We start from the raw sequence: 23,688 nt of genomic DNA on the forward strand, positions 1-23,688 counted from the left end.
GGTTTAATTATTTTTTCTTCCTTTCAGTCCTAAAATAACCAAATACCATTTGGATTCCCACTAGCTAGTTTGTACCTTTCGTACAACTGTGAGTCTGGGATGAAGGTTAGCCAGTCCGCCTGGGGGTAGAGTTGAACAACCGGTGGTAAACTGCAGGAATGCTTTCCTCTCATCTGAAGACATGCCACATAAAACCCTCACAAACCTCAGGAAACCAGGGCTAACGGAAGAAAAGTAGAGTAATGTTGATTTTACAGCAAATTTAAATGAAAAAAGAAATTGTGCTTATTTTGTAGGCCAGCAATAACTCCATGTCCCAAACAAGTTCTACATTCAAAAGAACAAGACTATTAGTACACAGGAAATGTGTTGTTTCAAGCTGCTTTAAAAATGTCAAAGAGCAAAAAGTGTCCAAGGATAGTACCCAGGCCCTGAGTTCAAGCCCAGGACTGGCAAAAAAAAAAAAAAAAAAATATTCCAAAGAGCCAGGCACTGGTGGCCTATAATAGTTGCTACACAGAAGGTTCAGATCTGAGGATCACAGTTCAAAGCCAATCTGGGCACAAAAGTTCATGATACACTTTTTCTTTTTGGTCCCTGGAGACTGAACTAAGGGCCCGAGCACTGTCCCTGGGCTTTCAAGGCTAGAGCTCTACCACTTGAGCCACAGCATCATTTCCAGCTTTTCTATATATGTGATACTGAGAAATTGTGTGGCTCTATTGGTAGAGTGCTAGCTTTGACCTGAAGAGCACAGGGACTGTGCTCAGGACTAGAGCCCCACAACTGACAAAAAAAAAAAAAAAAAAAGTCAAAAAACTGTCTTGCACTTTTTTTTTTTTGCCAGTCCTGGGCTTAGGCTCAGGGCCTGAGCACTATCCTTGGACTTTCTCAAGGCTAGAGCTCTACTACTTGAGCCTCAGCACCACTTCTGGCTTTTTTCTATGTATGTGGTACCAAGGAATCAAACCTGGGTCTTCATGCATGCTAGGCAAGCACTTTATCCACTAGGCCAAACTCCCGGCCCCATTGTCTTGCACTTTCACAAATAATAGGAGTTGAAAACTAAGATCTAACCTGTAACAAACTTAGAAAATCACATAAAGCCAAGATTAATTTGTACAATTAATCCAAATAAGGCTCAATCTATCAAAGCATACTTGAAATGTACACACAATAGATCAGTATCATAATTGTACTGATAAAATAAATCAGATATAAAGATTATAAGCTACATGATATCACTTATTAAAGTTCAAAAGCAAATTTACCAAGTGATAGTTATTTAAATACTAGAAAACATGATAGGAAAGACTTTTGAACTTGTCTTTTATTCTGGATACCATGTATAAAGGTATGTTAATTTTGTGATATTCTCTTAAGCTGTGTAAATTCTTTTGTGTACTTATACTTGAATTAAAAAAAAAAGCCTTTTAACATTTACACAATATAATCTAAGTGTTTATAATTTAGCAAGGTTTTTTTTTTTTAAAAAAAAAAATGTGTACTAGCTTTTTTGTTCAAAGATGGTGCTCTACCCCTTGAGCTCCTGCTCTACTTTTGGCTTTTCAGTGGTTAACTGTAAATATAGTTATCTCTCACTATATCATGGTTTACTCATTACTATTCACTGTATCATGGGTTTTTAAAAAATGTAAACAAAGGGGTATCAATGTACGAGAAGTAATGTACCTACTACTTGATGAATGTAACTGTAACCCTTCTATACATTATCCCAACAATAAAATAAAAACAGTGACAACAAAATGTACTGATCCAGAGACAGATGGGTGAAAATGTGCCAAGTAGCAATAAGTGAACCAAAATTAGAGAGGGACAACTATCCAACACTGCTATTTTGCAGACTTTTCACCTATTTTAGGGGTCTTTGGCACATAACTCCCACATTAGGTAAGGGTTACTGCGAAAGTCTTAAAAATTTTTTTTCTGCCCAGGCTGGCTTTTTTTTTTTAGTGGGTCATAGGGCTTGACCTCTGGGCCTTTGTGCTGTCTCTAAGCTCTATAGCTCAAGGCAACCGCCCTACCTGTGAGCTACAGACCACTTCTAGTGACTGAGTGACTCTTATCTCCATTAGCACTGTGGCACCAGGGGTAGGGCAGTAGCATTGAGCTGAAGAGTTCAGGGACAGTGCCCATGCACGCCCAGAGTTCAAGCCCCAGGACTGACCAAAAAAAAAAAAACAAACAAAACCATCATTAAAGCACTGGCTATAATTTTGTATCCTGGGAAATTACCAACACATACCTGTCACGTGTATAACCTAGCTTAGGTTCAGTGTAATTGATAATATCTTCTGCTGCCCAGGAAGGTGACTGGTTTCCACAAAGAATCATCTGGACTTCCTCATGGCTGAAGGAACTTAATTTCTCCATTGGAAAAACTTTATTAAATCCATCTAGATTACACAAACACACACACACACACATACATATATATATATATATGTCATAAAAACACAAAAAAAGAAACACAACTTAGTTTCTAAGTTATTATTACAAAGTACCAAATTTTAAAATCAAACAAAACTATTCATCATCATCTAAGTAGAGAGAAACTGGAAGAAAAATCAATGTTTGAATAAACAAAATCAAAATACCTTAAAAAATAAAAGTTCTGGGGATTTAAGATATAAATCTCTGTTTAGGATGTAGTGATGTAGCTCACTGGTAGAGTACTAGCCTAGTTTATGCAAGGCCCTTGGTTCAATCCCTAGTGCCACCAAAACCAAAACCAAATATGATAAGATCAAAATGTGACACCCCAGACACACAAAGAAACCTATCTATATACAGATTGTCTGTCTGCTTGACTGCCTGTGTGTCCATCTATCCATCCATTATCCAGATATATATGTCACCATAGCATGGTATCATATATGTATGATCAAAATGCTCAAAATGTGAACTATGATAATACCTGTTGTGATTACCTCTAAAACAATAAATTAGGAAAAAAAAATACTTATTGTCAATAATAGCCAAATCCTCCTTCTCCTCCATCTCCTTCTTGTCCTAGGGTCCTCTCCTTGAACATTTTTATTCAAGGCTGGCAGTGGCTCTCTACCACAGCTCCACTTCTTGAAGAATGTCACAGACTCTGCTGCACAAACTGGCTTCAAACTATGATCTTCAGAGCTCACCCTCCTGAGTAACTAAGACTAGATACCTGAGCCACTGACACCCAGCTAACAGCCAAATTCTTCAAAGTAATAACTAGGTACTCACAGCTCTGTGTCATAAAAGCAGTCAATGTTATATTCATGTTTTCAAAAGTGATTTACCACTTGATTTCTTCACTTGATATTCAGGGGTGGGGAAGGACTATCCAAGGGCCATGAAAGAAATCATTTGGTATGTAAGAGGACATACACACAGTCAATGCTCACACAGCCTGCCTCCCTGTATTGATAATTCTGTATGGTCATAACAATGTTACGAATATGCAAATGATCCTTGGAGGAAAAAAAAGATCCCTATCACTTGCCTGTAGGACCTAATTATCTAGAGGACAAGAAACTAGGAGGCAAATTTAGTGATCAACAGCAATATTACTCTTATTCTCAATTGTTTCACTGGCAATGGATTATTATCCTTCAAAATTATCTCTGAAGGGGACCGGGAGTTTGACCTAGTGGTAGAGTGCTTGCCTAGCATTCATGAAGACCCAGGTTCAATTCCTCAGTACCACATACATAGAAAAAAGCCAGAAGTGGTGCTGAGGCTCAAGTGGTAGAGCTCTAGCCTTGAGAAAGTCCAAGGACAGTGCTCAGGCCCTGCGCTCAAGCCCAGGACTGGCAAAAAAAAAAAATTACCTCTGAAGGCTTCCATCTGTTTCTGAATACCTGTATGCATACAAAAGTCAAACATCAAATCCACATATTCTTCTGCATTATCCATTGTTATCATCTAAAAAGGAAAAAATCATGTGTTATTATAAATACTTTAGCATTATTTCAGCAACAGCTCATGTAACTAGCTTCATTAAACTAGTAAACTCAACTTACCTCATCTTCACCACTTGGCTTGAGATCCACAGCTGTAAACCCATATATTCTAGAGGAAGGGCAAAACTGGAAATTTAATCTGAAGACCAAAAAAAAAAAAAAAGAAAAGAAAAGAAAGAAAGAAAAAAGATTAACTGACATTCAGCACAACTGCTGTTTACTGTGAAATCTTGAGGCTTCAAGTCAAGGCATAGATGCCACCCTGGACCTTTTGCTCAAGGATAGTGCTCTATCATTTGAGCCACCGGTCCAATTCCAGCTCCCCTCCCCCCCCTGCCCTAGACATTGGGCTTATACTCAGGGACTGAGCATTATCCTTGCACTTTCTCAAGACAAGAGCTCTACAACTTGAGCTATAGCACCACTTCTAGCCTTTTCTATAGATGTAGTACTGAGGAATCAAACCCAGGTCTTTGTGCATGCTAGGCAAGCACTCTACCACTAAGCCAAATTCCCGGCCCCAATTCCAGCCTTTTGATAGTTAACTGAATATAAGAATCCCATAGACTTTCCTGCCTGGGATAGTTTTGAACTATGATCCTCAGATCTCAGATCCTGAGTAGCAAGAATTACATGTGTAAGCCACAGGCTTGATACTTTCCTTAATTTACAGTGTTAGGGGTTGGGAAAATGAGGCAAAAAATTATTTTTTCTTTTGGCGCCAGTATTGGTGGCTAACATCTACTTGAGCAATATTTCCACTTCTGCTTTTTGGTGATAAAGTCTCATGGACTTTCCTAATTGGGCTGACTTTAAAGCACTATCTACAGATCTCAGCCTCTGAGTAACTAAGATTCCAGGCATAAACCACTGGTGGTTGACTGAGACAAGATTTTAGGGTTTTTTTGTTTTTTGTTTTGCCAGTCCTGGGCCTTGAACTCAGGGCCTGGCTTTCTCAAGGCTAGAGCTCTGCCACTTGAGCCACAGCACTACTTCCGGCTTTTTTCCATGTATGTGGTCCCAAGGAATCAAACCGGGGTCTTTGTGCATGTTAGGCAAGCACTCTGCCACCAGGCAGATTTTAATTTTTTTTTGGTGGGGGGGGTCAGTTGTGAAGGTCTTAACTCTGGGCCTGGATGATGTCCCTGAGCTCTTCATCTCAAGGCTACCATCCTACCCCTTGAACCACAGTGTCACGTCAGGTTTCCTGGTGGTTCATTGAAGGTAAGAGTCTCACAGACTTTAGTGCCTGGGTTGGCTTTGAACCACAATTCTCAGCCCGAGTAGCTAGAATTACAGGTGTAAGCTATGGTACCCAGCTTCCATCTTATACACAGAAACTACTAGGCCAGTTTCTCAAAGCTGTTTGGTTTTGCAAACATTACAACGAACCCACTATCTTCTCCCTCGTGTAACAAAATAATTAAGCTAAAGATTATTTTACGGCAAATAATGGTAAAGCCATGTAAGACTTTTTTTTTTGGGGGGGGGAGTCACTCATGGGGCTTGAATTGGAGGTAAGAGTCTCACAGACTTTTCTGCCCAGACTGGTTTTGAACCTCAATCCTCAGATCTCAGCTTCCTAAGTACTAGGATTACAAGTGTGAAACACTGGTGCCAGGCATTAGACACTTTTTTTGTACAAATATGTAACATACTTACAAATGGATTGTTGAGCTTACTGCATACCTACTTTATTGGCATAAGTCTATTACTCCAAACCTGTAGAATATTTTACTGCACTTAAAAACAAAAAGATGGGGCCAGGAGTTTGGCCTAGTGGTTGAGTGCTTGCTTAGCATGCACAAAGACCCGTGTTCAATTCCTCGGTACCACATACATAGAAAAAAATGCCAGAAGTGATGCTGAGGCTCAAGTGGTAGAGCTCTAGCCTTGAGAAAGTCCAAGGACAGTGCTCAGGCCCTGAGCTCAAGCCCAGGACTGGCAAAAAAAAAAAAAAAAAAAAAAAAAAAGATACAAGAAGATACCAAAAATTTTACCTCCTTTATAGTTTTGTGAAACACCCTTAGTACATGTGGTATATTGCTAAAACACGTGATTGAAGACAAAGACTGTACAACCATTTATCAGATAGAATTTGCTAATCAGGAAACATTAAGACAAAATCATAAGCCAGAAGGCCATGGCTCAAGTCTTAACCGTAGACAATCAGGAAGCTAAGATCTGGATCTCTAATCTACCACCAAAAGGCCAGAAGTACAGCTATGGCTGAGGTGGTAGAGTGATAGATAGCCTTGAGCAAAAACCTCAGGGACAGTGCCCAGACCCCAAGTTCAACCCCAAGGACTAGCAGCAAAAAACAAAACAAAACAAAAAAAACCACACACACAAAAAAACACAAGAAAAAAAAAAACATTGAAAGTAACCCAAAACTTACGAGACTACACTTTAAGTATAATAATTACATGAATATAAACTGAAAGAATTTTACCAAAACAGATACAATAATTTGGAGAAAGAGACTTCCAGACCAACCAACTGCTTTGGAGCTATGCTATACAAAGTCATACATTTTAGCTGATTCATCAAAATGTTTCAAGTCTACAGTCTTTTATACAATGCAAAACTTTTTTTTTTGGTAGGTCGTGGGACTTGAACTTTGGGGATGGGTGCTGTCCCTAAGCTCTTCAGCTCAAGGCTACTGCCCTACCACTTGAACCACAGTACTACTTCTGGTTCTCTGGTGATTAATAGGAGATAAGAGTCTCAAGGACTTTTTAGTTCCCAGGCTGCCTTTGAACAGTGATCCTCAGATCTCAGCCTCCTGAGTAGCTAGCATTACAGATGTGGCCCAGCAAACAAAAAATTGTTTTTCAGCCTGTCCTAAGGCTTGAGCTCTGGGTCTGGGTGTTGTCTAGGAGCTAGCATTCCAACACTTGAGTCACAGCTCCACTTCTGGCTTTTTGGTGATTAATTGGAGATAAGAGTCTCATAGACTGTCTGTCCTGCTTGAGCTGGCTCGGAACTACAATCCTTAAATCTAATCCCCCTGAACAGATAGGATTATAGGTGAACTATTTGTGTCCAGCAAGATATATATCTATATATCTATATATCTATAGATATAGATATAAGACCTGGGGCTTGAACTCAGAACCTGGCCACTGTCCCTGGGCTTTCTCAAGGCTAGAGTTCTACCACTTGAGCCACAGCACCACTTCTGACATTTTCTATGTATGTGGTACTGAGGAATCAAACCTGGGTCTTCGTGCATGCTAGGCAAGCACTCTAGGCCACCACTAGGCCACCTTCCAGGCCCAAGAAATAAACTTTAACATATCCGAAAAGTCACTTAATTTTTCACAGGTTTGATTATTCAAACGAGATATATACTCACCCTAAATCCTCTATGCTAAGTGGAGGACCAGAACCTGATGGATTCTTCAGTACTAATTCCTGTAATTTTGTGTTCTTCTCATCCTCAGAAAGACTTTTGTTGCTTAAAATCTGCCGTCTCTTGATAGCAAGGTCCTTAATTTCTTTTAAAAATCTAGCTCTGTGTGGGTTTACAAGTTCAAAGTCTTCCCAAGTTAAAATTCCATTAAACCAAGCTGGGGGTTTGGGCTTAGGGGGATCAAGAATAAATTCGGATTTTGAATCCTCTTCAAAGCTTCCTACTGAGAGTGAATCATGGCCTTCTTCTGTAGAAGCTTCAGACTGACTTTCAGTGCAGTGTAAGTCTCTATCACCTCGTGATTCATAAATCAGTTTACTCATATTGCTTTTAATGTCACCCATACACATAAGTTTAAAGAAGGGCTTAGAAATAGGTAAATCCACAAGTCTATTGTCTTGAATACATTTAGCCAAGAAAATCCCAAGGAAATGAAAGAGTTTTGTGATCCTTTCAAGCTCATCACTATCTTGAGGAAATGGTGCTGTGAACAGTCCACACGATCTCTGTACATAGTAACCAGGAGGTTTCAATCCACCTCCAAGATCCACCTAGTTTTTTAGGAAGGAAAAGTAAAAAAATTAAAAGGCAAGAATAAGTAAGCTTTTTCATTACCATAAAAAAAGTACATAAACATTATATTTCTTCTAAAGGTATATATACACCCATACACTCCCACATATACAACAGGTCAAAAACATTTTTTTTTTGGTAGGTCATGGGACTTGAACTTTGGGGATGGGTGCTGTCCCTAAGCTCTTCAGCTCAAGATTACCACCCTACCCCTTAAGTCACAGTGCCACTTCAGGTTTTCTAGTGGTTAATTGGAGATAAGTGTCTCACTGACTTTAGTTTCTGGGTTGGCTTTGAACTGCAATCCTCAGATCTCAGCCTTCTGATCAATTAGGATTATAGAAGTAAGCCACTGTACCTGGCTAGTTCAAAAATTTTATTCTTCAGAAATACTTTTTCTTTTTCCTTTTGCCAGTCCTGGCGCTTGAACTCAGGGCCTGGGCTCTGTCCTTGAGCATTTTTTACTCTAGGCTAGCACTCTGCCACTTTAGCCACAACACCACTTCCAGGTTTTTCTGTGTATGTGGTACCAAGGAATTGAACCCAGGGCTTCGGGCATGCTAGGCAAGCACTCTACTGCTAGGCCATACTCCCAGCCCCACTTTAGAAGTACTTTTAATGTAAAGATTACTCAAATTGACTTATATTCCAAAAGTGTAATTATTGCATTGTTAACACTTTTCAAAAGGAATTACAACTCAAACCACAAAATGCCAAGTCTTACTTGACGAGATTCATCATCTGGAAAGTTATCATCACAAAGCCAAGCTCCCAAATCAGTTCTCTGGAATTCTGCTGCCACTAGAGCATAAAACTCTAATGTGGGTCCCAAGCCAGTTCCTTCTTCTCCTAAAAATTCAACCTAAAGAACGAACAAATAATGATGTAAAATAGTAAACTTGAAGTGTATATTTAAGCAATTTTTTTGGGGGGTGGGTGGGTGGGTCACAGGGCTTGAACTTGGCCTAGATGCTGTCCCTGAGCTCTTCAGCTCAAGGCTACCAACCTACCCTCGAGCCAAGCCTCACTTCAGGTTTACTAGAGGTTAACTGGAGAAGAATTTCAAGTCCTTTTGTGCCCTGGCTGGCTTTGAACCTTAATCCTCAGATCTCAGCCTCCAGAGTAGCTAGGATTATAGGATTATAGCCACCCTGGGTTTAAGCAATTTTTAAATTTATTATAAAGGTGATAAACAAGGAGGTTACAGTTACAAAAATAAGGGAATTAGTACATTGCTTTATAAACACTGTTACCCCCTCTAAACAACTTAATTCTTGCCAAATTTCTCACATGTCAGTTAATGGTATGCTTTTTGTTGCACAATAATAAGTACAGTATTATAAGCAATCACTGTTCATATCTTAACAGCTTCTCTTATCTCTGCAAAGTAGTTATTTTTACACTGAAGGAAATAATGCCTCAAATAAAGAAGTTGAATCATTTGAAAAAGTGGTAAGTGTAGATATTTTTTTTTTGGGGGGGGGCAGTCCTGGGGCTTGAACTCAGGTGCTGAGTACTGCCCTTGGGCTTTCTCAAGGCTAGAGCTCTACCACTTGAGCCACAGCAGCATCACTTCTGACTCACTCCTTCCTCTCCCCTCCACCTCTCCCCCTCTCCCCCGCCCCTCTCCTTTCTTTCTTTTTGTGAGTCATGGAGCTTTAAACTCAGCCTGGGCACTGTCCCAGAGCTCTTCAGCTCAAGGCTACCGCTCTAGCCCTGGGCCTAGGCGTTGTCCCTGGGCTCTTCAGCTCACGGCTATCAGCTACCACCCTACCATTGAGCCAAGCCTGAATTCCCATTCTCTAAGAGGTTACTGGAGATAAGAGTCTCAGGTCCTTTTGTGCCCGGGCTGGCTTTGAACTTTGATCCTCAGATCTCAGCTTCCTGAGCCACCACTGGCCTGGTACTGACTTTTTCTATGCATGTGGTACTGAGGAATTGAATCCAGTCTTCGTGCCTGCCAGGCAAGCACTCTACCAGTAGGCTAAACTCCTGGCCCCAGTGTACAGATTTTTTTAACCTGTGTCTTCATGCATTACTTTAAATACTTCCTTTAAAGGTATTTATCCATAATTTACCTTGTTCAATTTTATTCATGTATGTATGTATGTATGTATGTATGTATGTATGTATTTATCTTGCCAGTCCTGGGCTTGATCACAGGGCCTGAGCACTTTCTTCAAGCCCTCTACCACTCTACCACTAGGCCAATCTCCCGGCCCCCATTTGGTAATTTTTTAAGTGAGGATTATTTAAGTTAGAAAAATGTTAGTGTTAGGGAGGGAGTCTGGCCTAGTGGTAGAGTGCTTGCCTAGTATGCATGAAGACTTGGGTTCAATTCCTCAGTTCCACATACATAGAAAAGCCAGAAGTGGGGCTATGGCTCAAGTGGGAGAGGGCTACCCTTGAGGAAAAAGTCCAAGAACAGTATGCAGGCCAGGCCCTGTGTTCAAGGCCCAGGACTGCCACAAAAAAAAAATAAAAATAAAAAAAATATATAATATATATTATATATATATAAAAAATGGTTGGAGAAAAAAAAAGACACAGGCAAAGAAAACTTGTATATGGAGAGGAAAAACAAGCCAGGATCTGTGGTTCTCACCTGTAATCCTAGCTACTTAAGAGGTTGAGATCTGAGGATCACGGTTCAAAGCCAGCCCAGACATTAAAGTCTGTGAGACTCTTATCTCCAATTAACCACTAGAAAACTGGAAGTGGCGCTATATCTCAAGGGATAAGGTGGTATCCTTGAGTTGAAGAGATCAGGGACAATGCCCAGGCCCAGAGTTCAAGCCCCATGACTGACAAAAAGAAAAAAAAAAAAAAAGAAAGAAAGAAACATAAAGCTTTGTGTATTTCCTAAAAAGGTATTATTGTATCTAGAGGCCGAGAGTTTGGCCTTCTTGTAGAGTGCTTGCCTAGCATGCACAAAGGCCTGGGTTCGATTCCTTGGCCCCACATATATAGAAAAAAGCCAGAAGTGGTGCTGTGGCTTGAGTGGTAGAGTTCTAGCCTTGAGAAAGCCTAAGGACAATGCCCAGGACTGCCCCCCCCAAAAGTATTATTATATCTAAACAATCAGTCCCTGATGTAAAGAGCAAATAAGATAATAAGATAGTTCACATCTTTGATAGGAGAGATAGTTCCATACTTCATCAAAGAATAAAGACAGGATAAAATTAATAATATGTACACTAATACCTCAACAATTAATATACTGAATTTCATTTAGTAACATTTCTCAGTACAGATCAATAATAAAGTACTACGCATAAGGTGAAATAGTATCACAAAATTCAAAAATGAAGATGATCTACTAACACAGCATAACATATATGGATAAATATTACATTATTGTCAGAAAGAATCTTTCCTAAGTGCTATTCATCAGCCCAACTTTTTAAAGAAATGAGTGACTACTGTCAAGACTTTTAACTCCTTAAGACAAAAGATACTCTTCAATGCTCCTGACTAGAGGTAGTGGGCTAGCATGCTCCTATGAAAGACACCACCAAAAAAGAGGTTTCTCTATGTACCTATAACTGAAAAATCCCTTTTCATATTTAGCTTACAAGTTTTTCTTTATTTCTTTTTTTTTTGCCAGTCCTGGGGCTTGAACTCAGGGGCTGAGCACTGTCCTTGGACACATTGTGCTCAAGGCTAGTGCTCTGCCACTTGAGCCACTTCCAGCTTTTTCTGTATATGTGGTATGGAGGAATCAAATCCTTTCATGTTTGCTAGGCAAGCACTCTACCACTAGGCCATGTTGCCAGCCCAGCCTACAGTGGAAAATACACTTTAGCTAGTTCCATATCATCCATTCTCTCTTAAAACAATCTTATTTTATATGAAGTTACCTCAAGAACTGACTTCCGATCTGCATGTATTTGCATGACATTCTCAGCCCATTCCATCAGTGATTCCCCTCGAGGGACTTTTACTCGTTCATGCTTGAGACGACCAACTCTAAATTCTCCAGGATCATCTCGCCTTACACTGCTCGTGGTCCTTGTTCGTTCCACAGTGGCTTCACGTCGGTTTTGTAACCACACTATTGCTCTGAAATTAATTGTAGCATACTTTATTTAACAGCTAAATATACAACTTAACCATCAGATTGAAATTGCTGGGATTCTTTTGTGCATATGTGTGCCAGTCCTAGGGCTTGAATTCAGTGCTAAGGCATTGTTCTTAAATTTTTCTGCTCAAGGCTAGCACTCTACCACTTGAACCATAGCTCTATTTCTGGCTTTTGCTACCTTCAAGCAGTAATCACAGATATTAGCCTCTTAAATAATAGGATTACAGTTTGAGCCATTGGTTCCTAGCACTGATTAGAATTTTAACAAATAATAATTTATGTAAGTTGCTAAGAACTACACAGTAAATATTAGGTGAGATAAGCTTTTTATTCCATACATAATATTACAAGAAAGTATATATCCAACTGGAATTGAAAAAAATATTTAATCTCAGGGGCTGGGAGTTTGGTCTAGAGGTAAAGTGCTTGCCTAGCATGCACAAAGACCCGGGTTCGATTCCTCGGTACCACATATATAGAAAAAAGCCAGAAGTGGTGCTGAGGCTCAAGTGGTAGTTCTAGCCTTGAGAAAGTCCAAGGAGAGTGCTCAGGCCCTGAGCTCAAGCCTAGTACCGGCTGGCACGCACACACACACGCACGTACACACACACACACACACATAAGCAAGTATATATATATATATATATATACACATATATATGTGTATATATATGTATATATATGTACATATATAATATCAAACAACTCTTTATAAGATTAGAAGATAATATTGCTTGTATCAGTCTTAACACATAAAATCTTTATACATAAAAACGTATAATCCTACCTTGATGCACCAAACGCTGTACATGTGAAATAAAGCTGTCTAGTTTCAAAAGGTATTAGAAAAGGACACTTGCTGGTTAATTGTTCACACCAGTCTGGCAGAGCACCACTTGCCAAAGCCAATGGTTCCTGCAATTTAACAACAAACCATGTTTAATGTTAAAAAGCAATCTCAATACTTTTATGTAATTAGTACAAAATATAAAAAGACCAACAACTAAGAGTTTATCCCTGTGAATGTATTACCTCAATTTGCTGCAAAATTTTTGTTGTAATTTTTTTGCTAGTAAATTCATCTGGTGGAAAAATAAACTGAGGCTGCTCATCACCATCTGTAATATTAACATAAAGGGTAAGATGTAAACTGGCTTATTTTAAAAATGCTATGGAAATAACACAAGGCTTCTTACATACCTTCTTGGGATATTCTTGAATAAGGGTCACTTGCAACTATATACAAAATACGCAGAAGCTGAAGGACATCTTCTACTCCACAAGAATTCTGTCCATTGCCTGCTTTAGCCTGAGGTTGTTCTTTTGTTAAATTAAGAATGTCACTACTTTGAAGAGTAGATATAGTGCCCTGGTTTAATCCAGACTTCGTTCCATGTTCACAAAAATCCTAAAGAAATAATTAGCAAAATGAGCCATTAATTGTATTTTTAGGGAAAGCAATAAATCTTCCTATTAAGTGTTCATTTGAAAGGACTGGAATTTAAAATATAGCAATATATTCGTAAAAACTAAAAATATAACAACCATAAGTTCTAGTTAAAAGACTACTCCAATCCAGCAATTTTTTTTCTTTCCTGCCAGTCCTGGGGCTTAGAGCTCAGGGCATGAGCTTGGACTTTCTCAAGGCTAAAGCTCTACCACCTGAGCCACAACACCATTTCTGGTTTTTTCTATGCATGTGGTACCAAGGAATCAAACCCCGGATCTTGGTGCATGCCAGGTAGGCACTCAACTACTAGGCCAAACTAACCCGGCCCCAATCCAGTAATTTAACATGTGAACATTAACAATGTTAACTCACACTCTTTTTTTTGTTTTTGTTTTTGTTTTTTTTTTTAATTTAATTCAAGGCCTGGGCACTGTCCCTGAACTTCTTTACTCAAAGCTAGCACTCTACCACCTAAGCCACAGCTCCACTTATGTTTTTTTTTTTTGCCCTGGAAATAAGAGTCTCACTAAACATTCCTGCCTGGGCTAGCTTTGAACCATTATCCTTAATATATCAGCTTCTTGAGTAGCTAGAATTACATTTGTGAACAACCAGAGCCCAGCAAAGCATGTGAGGCAAATACACATACATTTCCAGCCCCAGAAGAAGCTTGAAAGCTGAAAAATAAAGCACAAGCCATTCCCAAACAAAACAGTGTTTTCATGCCAAATATATACCTTATACGCAGCTATGAGCTGAGAACAATTTCTGTTTTTCCTAATACTTTTATTAGTGCCAGTTAATTTCCAGTGGCGCAGGAAAGCGGCATCTGCATTCTTCTGCAGGTAGGTTATCAAGTCATTCTTTGGTAATTCATCAGTGCCAAGGTACTGTTCCACATGCTCTACAGACCAGCAACCCTACAACAGGAAAAACCAAATGTTGGCCTTTCCCAATTATGTATCTATAACATTTCAAATACATCTCCTGAGACAGCCTTAAGATCATGCACTCAATCTAAACAAATTCCCTATTAGTCAAATTTCCACTTAAATGTCCAACTGCAATTCAAATCTTAAGCTAAAGAGCCAAGAATAAAAACACATCTAAAAATAACTTACCATTTTTCCATTTTCCTTTTCCTTGTCTGAATCCTTCATTTCTCTGTACATGATCCTAAAATATGAAGACATTATTCATGTTAAATCATATATCAAAGCCAGGTGCCGTGGCTCGTGCCTGTAATCCTACTCAGGAGGCTGAGATCTAAGGATCATGGCTCAAACCCAGCCTAGGCACTGGAGTCTGAGCTTTTTTTTTTTTTTTGCCAGCCCAGGGGCTTAAACTCAGGGCCTGAGCACTGTCCTTGGGCTGCACCATTTGTGTTTTTTTCTATATAAGTGGTACTGAGGAATCGAACCTGGGACTTCATGCACAGTAGGCAAGCACTCTATCACTAGGCTAAACTCCTGGCTAAGTCTGTAAGAGTCATCTCCAGTTAACTCCCAGAAAACCGGAAATGGTGCTGTGACTCAAGGGGGAGGGTAGTAACCTTGAGCCAAAGATGTCAGGGACAGTGCCCAGGCCCAAAGTTCAAGCCTCACAACTAACCAAAAAAATTACATATAAAAAGATTTGTGGCTATTTCCAACAAAACTCAAATTGTTTTTCTTTTGGGATGGTGCTAGAGACTGAACTCAGTGCTTGTGTACTGTCCCAGAGATTTTTGCACAAAGCTAGTGCTCTACCACTTGAGCCACAGCTCCCCTTCCAGCTGTTTATATTGGTTAATTGGAGATATGAGTCATGGATTGTCCTGCCTAGGATGGCTTCGAACACAATCTTCAGATCTCAGCCTCCTGAGTAGCTAGAATTTCAGGCATAAGCCACTGGTGCCCAGAAAGACTAATTCTTAAAAAAATATATATAAGCTAGGTGATGGTGGCTTATACCTGTAAAATCCTACCTAATAAAAAGGTCAACATCTGAGAAGCCAGTCCAGGCAGCAAAGTCTGTGAGACACTTACCTCTAATTAGATACCAAAAGAGATACTGGAAGAGGATCTGTGGCTCAAGTGGGAGAGCTCCAGCCTTGAGAACAAATGCTCAGGGACAGTATCCAGGCTGGCCCCAAGTTCAAGCTCCAGGATTGGCATTCCCCCCGCCCCCACACCAAAAAAGTGCATTAACGACGTCATTTATTAGCCATATTTGATGTATTGCTGGGTACTGAGCCAGAGGTAAATGACCTAACTAGGTAATCTATATCCCCAGTCCTGAATCCCTTGAGATAAGGTCTTCCTATGTAGGTCAACTAGTACTGAACTTACTATGTACTTTCAAACTTTTGATCTTCCTGGTTCACCATCCCAAATTCTGTTATTCATGTTCCACAATGCCCATCTTTTTTTTTTTTTTTTGTGGGTCATGGGGCTTGAATTCAGCCTGGGCTCTGTCCCTGAACTCTACAGCTCAAGGCTACCACCCTACCCTTGAGCCAAGCCCCATTTCCGTTTTCCAGAGGTTAATTGGAGATAAGAGTCTCAGGTCCTTTTGTGCCAGGGCTGGCTTTAAACCTTGATCCTCAGATCTCAGCCTCCTGAGTAGCTAGGTTTATAGGCGTGAGCCACTTCGCCTGCCTCCCCTCCCCCCCAAGTCACGGGGCTTGAACTCAGCCTGGGCATGGTCCTTGGATGCTTTTTGCTCAAGGCTAGCACTCTACCACTCAAGCTACAACTCCACTTCTGGCTTTTTCTGAGTATGTAGTAGCGAGGAATCGAACCCAGGGCTTCATGAATGGTAGGCGAGCACTCCTGGCACCCACAATGCCTATCTTAAAGAGGAATTTTAAGGAACATACTAATTAGGACTAAGCATAGTGACATGTATTTTTTTTTGTCCCAGTTACTATTTAGGACTATAGTTGAGGTCAAGCTGGGCAGAAACGTGAGGCTTCTTCTCAAATCAATAGAGTTGAACATGGTGATTTCTGCCTATAATTTCAGTTTTGTAAAATCATAGCTATGTGGAAAGATATAGAAGGAATACAGTCCCAGATCATCACAGGTGCACAATGAAATCCTAGCTAAACAACCTAAAGATAAAAGGACTGAGGCATGTACATGGCTCAAATGGAAAAGGCCCCAAGTATCCTAGTATTTCAAATTAATGAGAAAATAGCAAAAGCCATACTTTTGAGTTATAATTTGAAATCTTGGCATTATTGCAAAGAAAGCACATATCAAATCTACATCTTTAAAAGATATGTTCTTTTTTTGCCAGTCCTGGGGGCATGAACTCCTGAGCACTGTCCTTGGGCTTTCACAAGGCTAGAGCTCAACCACTTGAGCCACAGCACCACTTCTGGCTTTATGTCTGTAGTACTGAGATATCAAACCCAGAACTTCACGTATGCTAATACCACTCTACTACTGGGCCAACTAACAGGCTTAGGTGCTGTCACTGAACAAATTTTCTCAAGGGAAGCACTCCATCACTTTGAACAACAGTGCCACTTCTGTTGTTGTTTCTTTCTTTTTTTTTTGTGGTGGTCATAGGGCTTGAATTCTGGGCCTGGGCACTGAGCCTGAGCTCTTCAGCTCAAGGCTACTGCCCTACACACTGAGGCACAGCCCCACTTCCAGTTTTCTAGTGATTAATTGGAAATAACAGACGTATAGACTTTCATACCCAAGCTGCATTTGAACCATGATCCTCAGTTCTTAGCCTGAGTAGCTAGGATTATAGGCATTAGCTACCTCTCCTGGTTACACTTCTGGTTTCTGAGTGGCTAATTGGAAGTCTCACAGACTTCCTGCCCAGGCTGGCTTCAAACCACAATTCTTAGGTCCTTGTGAATAGCTAAGATTACAGGTGTGAGCCACCTTTGGCTGGTTTCATGCTTTTTAACTGATTACTACCATTGTTTTAAACTTTCCTTTGATCAATAATACTTTGAATTCATAAACAAAAATCAGGAACAAATAGAAAATATCTAGTACTTTATACACAACTACCATAAGAGTTCAAAGTTTTCTTCAATTAGTCAACCAAGAGTGTGTGTGTGTGTGTGTGTGTGTGTGTGTGTGTGTGTGTGTGTGTGTGTGTGTGTGTATGTGTGTGTGTATCTTGGTCCTGGGGGCTTGAATTCAGCTTGGGTGCTATCCCTGAGCCTTTATCCCTCCCACCAGCCACTTTTTAAAAAATTGTTATTATAAAGGTGGTATGCAGAGGGATTACAGTTACATAAGGGTCTCTGAGCTTTTGTGCACAGGCTAGCACTGTAACCCTTGAGACACAACTCCACTCTGGCTTCTTTGACACTTAATTGGAGATAAGAGCCTCACTTCCTGCCTGTGCTGGCTTTGAACTATGATACTTAGATCTAGATACTTAAGATACTTATCCTCCTGAGTAACTAGAATTACAGGCATGAGTCAGGGGTGCTTGACTTGTCAATCAAAATTATTTCTAAAGATCCTAAGAATTAAATATTCTATATCTGGAATCAAAAATGCTCTTCCCTGTTCCTACAAGTAACAGAACAGAATGGTACTGGACTCATATATGATGACAGTATTTACTTAAAACATTAAGTTAAAATCTCTTACGTGTATGTTGGCTCCCAAATACGCCTAAGTTTATCTGATTTCACATTGCCATTACAGGACAACTGAAGTAATTTTTGTACATAATAAAAGATGGTTGATCTGAAATTGTTGAGTGGCAATTCAACTTCACGAGTTGTTCCGAGACCGGTTACTTTCAAAGTGAGGGCTAATCGAGGTGAGGGAGTACATTCAACTTCTTCCAAAAGCTCTGAATGAGGTGTTCCTATGAATTTGAAGACATTCATATTGAAACAATAATATTAAAAACAAGCATTCCAGAAAGAATACTGCATTGAGAAACAAGGTTACACAAAGTTCAAATTCTTTTGAGACATTAGGCTAAATTATGTCTAATACTTAAACACTCCCTTGCCTTCAGCATTTCTGTCTTATCTAAGAATAGCTCTATATATCTCTAGATACGTAAGTATCTTTTTGTGTATGAAACTGGGACTGAAACTCAGGATTTAACACTTTCAACCATCTGAACCACTGCTATATTTTTTGCAATAGAAATTATTAAAAGAGTCAAGAAAAGAATATATGAGAAGACAGATATCTTTTTTTATTTGAATATAAATGCTTTCATTTTCTATGTGAGAAAGCTAAAAGTATCTACAAATTCTATTTCAGAAAAAACCATACACTCTATTTAAATCAATAGCCAGCCAAACTTTTACTTAACAATAAATGAATATGGAGATAAACACACACACAGTTTTATTTCCACCTGAGCCACCAAGCCTCCAGCTCTTTGGGGAGACAGAATCATATGCTTTTTATTCAGGCCAGCTGTCAAACCATGATACTCCTAATAACCCTACCTCATAAGTATCAGTTACAGTGATGAACCATCATGCCTAGCTGAAATATTTTTCTTACTCATTGTAAAATATCCCTGTTATGACATATCAAAAATAATTTCTGGGGCCGGGAGTTTGGCCTAGTGGTTAAAGTGCTTGCCTAGCATGCATGAAGACCCGGGTTCGATTCCTCGGTACCACATACATAGAAAAAAGCCAGAAGTGGTGCTGAGGCTCAAGTGGTAGAGCTCTAGCCTTGAGAAAGTCCAAGAACAGTGCTCAGGCCCTGAGCCCAAGCCCAGGACTGGCAAAAAAAAAAAAAAAATAATAATTTCCAAGCTGGGTGCAGTGGCTCACACCTATAATCCTAGCTATTAAGGAAGCTGAGATCTGAGGATCACAGTTCAAAGCCAGGCCAGCACTACAAAGGCATGAGATTCTTATGGGATAAAATTGTCAACCAGACCAACTGACTGCAGAAGCAATAACTAAAACCACTATACAGTTTTTAAAAATTAATTTTTAGCCATTTTGACCCAGTAGAAAGTAGAAAGAAAAAAAACATTTCTCACCTTTAAATGAAACTTTGCTTTAAAAATCTGCACAGATGGGCTAGGAGTGTGACCTAGTGTAGAGTGCTTGCCTAGCATGCATGAAACCCTGGATTTGATTCCTTGGTACCACATACACAGAAAAGGCCAGAACTGGTGCTATGGCTCAAGTGATAGAGGGCTAGCCTTGAGAAAGCGCAAGGACAGTGCCCAGGCCCCGAGTTCAATCAATCCCAAGGACTGGTTACCAAAACAAAACAACAACAACAAGAAAAGGCTGGGTTCCATTGGCTCACACCTGTAATCCTAACTACTCAAGATGCTGAGAACTGAGGATCTCAGTTCAAAACTAGCCTGGGCATGAAAATCAGTGACTTTTATCTCCAATTAACCACCAGAAAACCAGAAGTGGTGCTGTGGCTCAAGTGGTAGAGTGCTAGTCTTGAGCTGAAGAGCTCAAGGACAGCACCCAGACCCAGAGTTTAAGCCCCATGACCCCCTCCCCAACAAAAAAAAATTTGCACAAATTCAAGTACGGACTGGGAATGTGTCTCAGTGGTACAGTGCTTGCCTAGCTTTCATGAAACCTTAGGCTGGATTCCTCAGTGTCATATAAACAGAAAAAGCAGGTCTGGGAGTTTGACCTAGTGGTACAGTGTTTGCCTAGTATGCACAAAGACCAGGGTTTTATTCCTCGGTACTTCATATATAGAAGAAAAGCTGTGACTCAGGTGGTAGAGCTCTAGCCTTGAGAAAGCCCAAGAAGAGTGCTCAGGCTCTGAGTTCAAGGCCCAGGTCTGGCAAAAATAAATTAATTAAAAAATAGCAAAAAACAAAAAACAGAAAAAGCTAGAAGTGGTGAAGTGGCTCAAGTACTAGTGCTACTAGTCTTGCACACTACCAGGCTCTTAATTCAAGCCTCAGGACTGGCGCGTGCACACACGTGAGCACACACATGCACACGCGCGCACATAATTGCACAAAGCATATGGTTGGTATTTAAAATTTTTTTAAAGTAATTTGTGTGTTGGAGATATATTAGCAGGCATAAGACCCTAAGCTCAATTCCCCCACAATACACTAACAAAATCATAAAAATGACAAGAGAGGCCAGGTGCTGGTGGCTCATACCTGTGATCCTAGATACTCAGGAGGCTGAGATGTGAGAACAGCAATTCAAAGCCAACCCAGGCAGAAAAGTCCATGACACTGTTATCTCCAACTAACCACCAGAGAAATGGAAGTGGCACTGTGGCTCAATGTGGTAGAATGCAAAAGCCCAGGCCCTGACTTTAAGCCCCAACCAACAATAACAAGAAAAACCTGACAGAGATCTTTTATACCTCTCCTTCTTAAGTTTTTGTCCCCATTTTCCCCTCCTTAGAACTTTAAATTTTTTAACTTACAATTAGAAAATAAAGAAGTGTCTCATTTTTCAAATTATATAAAACCAACTTATTATGTAAAAATAAACTATACTGTACCTGGGGGTGGAATTTCTAGGTCAGTTGTCTGTTGGACATTAGTACGACCAGGCCTAGGATCAAAAGCTGGGACCAAAGCAGAAAATTGCCGCTTTAGCACATAATCGTCATCCCATGTTCTCCGGCGTCCTCCTTTTGTTTCATACTCTTCTTCTTCCTATTAAAACAATCACATACACAGTCTTTAACTCCATTTCCTCTATGGAAAGAACAAAGTGTTTCTTATTTTCTATTACTCTCTATGTTAACAGTTATACTAAAACAAATGCTAAAACTTTAACCTCGTGAGATGGTCATTTTTGTGAAGCACTCTGAAATGCTTTATATGAGTAGATCTTAAAAACCCATGATTTTTGTATGGAAACTGAGGGAACCCCTCATCCATCCTCTAGTGACAGAAAATGGTATGTTTCTGCCAGGGGTTAAATCTCACCAAATATGCAAAGTATTTGGCTTAGAGAAATTTCTGCCGCTAAATCCTTGTCAGCCCTAGTGGAAGCGTTCTGTCTCCTCTCCTGGACTGGCTGACAAGAGAAAACAGAGGCAGGAATAGACAAAAAAGGGATCCGAAAGAGAAGTTCTGCTCCCCTATGTTCTAGCCATCCTCCAGTACCAACTAGTTTTTACAGCCTCACAAGTAACTCAAACATGGTCAACTGAAACTAAATGGCCTATCACTGAAGATATTAGAGCTACTTTTCCACTGTCTTTCCTGGATTTGTTCCACTTTAACCTTTTAAGCCTAACTCTTTTTACTACTGTCCCCATTAAGTCTTGCTTTGGAGAGGAGTCACTTTTGCCATCATAGACATTCCTTTGCCAGGGAAAGGAAAGGGCCATGTCCTAGAGGTTGCAGGAGGTGGCCCTGAATCACTCCCATCCTCTCTCAGGGCCAAGGCAACACAGGGCAGATTAATCTGTGGGCATTCTATGGCTAAAACTTCTCTACTATAGTTGTTAAGAAAAAAAAAAAAAAAAAAAAGAGCTGGGTGCCAGTGGCTCAGGCCTGTAATCCTAGCTATCAAGAGGTTGAGACTCGAGGATCACAAAATTAGCCTGGGCACACAAGTCCATGGTGAGACTCTTATCTCCAATTTACCATCAAAAAACCCAAAGTGGCATTGTGGCTCAATACTCAGGAGCAGAATACTAGCTTTGAGCTGAAGTGCTCAGGGACAAGGCCCAGGCCCAGACTTCATGCCCCACAACTGACCAAAACCAACCCAACAACCTTCAGATCAATTCTAACCAGACATGGCGCATGCACAAGGGAAACAGGCTTTCCTGTATCAGGAGTCATAAGATATCCAGCTGAGTAGATGCCTTTCTTTAGTGAGAAATAGCCTTTAAAAGATGAAGGGGGCTGGGAGTTTGGTCTAGTGGTAGAGTGCTTGCCTAGCATGCACGAAGATCTGGGTTCGATTCCTGGGTACCACACACATAGAAAAATCCTGGAAGTGGTGCTGTGGCTCAAGTAGTAGAGCTCTAGCCTTGAGGACAGTGCTCAGGCCCTGAGTTCAAGCCCCATGATTAGCAAAAATCAATCAAACAAACAAACAAAACAAATAAAAAATAAAAGATGAAGAGGATCGCAAAGTTTAACCAGGATTGGAAAAAATACCCACAGAATCAAGATTCAATACTTTAACTTACAGTTTTGACACTCCTAGTCTTGGGGTAATAACAAAGCTTCATTATGAAGCAATGTAGAACTAGATTGCAAATACCTAGAGTTAACTGTAAAAAAACATCAAAAGCCTCTTAAAAATAGGGGCTTACTTGTGTCTGTACTACCCCAGGGAATTCCAGATTTAGATGTGTCTTCCATTTTGTATGTAAAAACAAGACAAGGGATAGCATTAAAAAGTTCTTACTCAAAATTATAAAGTGAAAAATATTCTTTGAGGAGAAACACAAAGGCCCATTGCCTATGTGCCTCTTATCACATAAAATAATATTTATTGAAATGAACCACGGGAAATGGAAATGAGATTTTTTTCTTTTGTTATTGGTTTTTCTTTTATTATTGTCTCATTTGTTGTCTATCTTTGACAGGGTAAAAGGGGGCACAGAAATGAAGGGCCAAAGGGTGAACATCTACAGCAGTGGTAAGCATTAGACAGCCCAGGCAGCGAGGTGCATGGGACTCTTACATTAATCAAGAATGAAAGAAGTAGAGCTGTGGCTACCAAGCCATAGAGCACTAGCCTTGAGACAATGCCCAGGCCCTGAGTTCAAGCCTCAGGACTAGCATTAAGAAGGAAAAAAAACCTTACTTCTATAAAGGATTTAAAACAAACTTCTTCACTTCAGGAAGCACTCTGTATTAAAGTAAAACATTTGTCTTTAAAAATACCTAACCTACCAGCTGCGGTGGCTCACACTTGTAATCCTAGCTACTCAGGAGGCTGAGATCTGAGGATCATGGTTCAAAGCCAGCCCAGGCACTGAAGTCCATAAGACTCTTATCTCCTATTAACTACCAGAAAACTGGGAGTAGCACTGTGGCTTAAGGGGTAAAGTGGTAACCTTGAGCTGAAGAGCCCTGGGGCAGGGCCCAGGCCAAGTTCAAGCCCCCCCTTTCCCCCCCCCAAAAAAAGGAGCTAACCTAACCACCATCACATAAAAAGAGGTTGTGAAGTCTCACCTATCTCACTGGTTCTGTGGACAGCAGGTGTGTGCAATACATTAAATCCATGCTCTATCCATACAGAAAGGACTATTTACTTTGTGTGTACATGCTCACCAGTTGT

At 40.1% G+C, this 23,688-nt stretch overlaps 1 protein-coding gene across 5 annotated transcripts in view; it reads right to left on the reverse strand.

The window, feature by feature from the left end:
* Nucleotides 1–23,688, reverse strand: part of Hectd1 (HECT domain E3 ubiquitin protein ligase 1) — a 95,332-nt gene that overhangs the window by 999 nt on the left and 70,645 nt on the right. For all 5 annotated transcript variants that reach the window (XM_090345347.1, XM_090345349.1, XM_090345351.1 and 2 more), the window contains 14 exons: nucleotides 20,936–21,092; nucleotides 18,098–18,320; nucleotides 14,609–14,663; nucleotides 14,225–14,407; nucleotides 13,238–13,445; nucleotides 13,070–13,155; nucleotides 12,825–12,952; nucleotides 11,814–12,015; nucleotides 8,678–8,815; nucleotides 7,324–7,931; nucleotides 4,026–4,104; nucleotides 3,834–3,927; nucleotides 2,267–2,417; nucleotides 76–220 (listed from right to left, as the gene is read on the reverse strand). In XM_090345347.1, coding sequence (XP_090201473.1) covers nucleotides 76–220; nucleotides 2,267–2,417; nucleotides 3,834–3,927; nucleotides 4,026–4,104; nucleotides 7,324–7,931; nucleotides 8,678–8,815; nucleotides 11,814–12,015; nucleotides 12,825–12,952; nucleotides 13,070–13,155; nucleotides 13,238–13,445; nucleotides 14,225–14,407; nucleotides 14,609–14,663; nucleotides 18,098–18,320; nucleotides 20,936–21,092 — 2,457 coding nt within the window. The remainder of the gene's footprint in view (nucleotides 1–75; nucleotides 221–2,266; nucleotides 2,418–3,833; nucleotides 3,928–4,025; nucleotides 4,105–7,323; nucleotides 7,932–8,677; nucleotides 8,816–11,813; nucleotides 12,016–12,824; nucleotides 12,953–13,069; nucleotides 13,156–13,237; nucleotides 13,446–14,224; nucleotides 14,408–14,608; nucleotides 14,664–18,097; nucleotides 18,321–20,935; nucleotides 21,093–23,688) is intronic.

Source organism: Megascapheus bottae, chromosome 14 (genome assembly GCF_031878675.1).
Source record: "Megascapheus bottae isolate mThoBot1 chromosome 14, mThoBot2.hap1, whole genome shotgun sequence".
Taxonomy (NCBI): domain Eukaryota; kingdom Metazoa; phylum Chordata; class Mammalia; order Rodentia; family Geomyidae; genus Megascapheus; species Megascapheus bottae.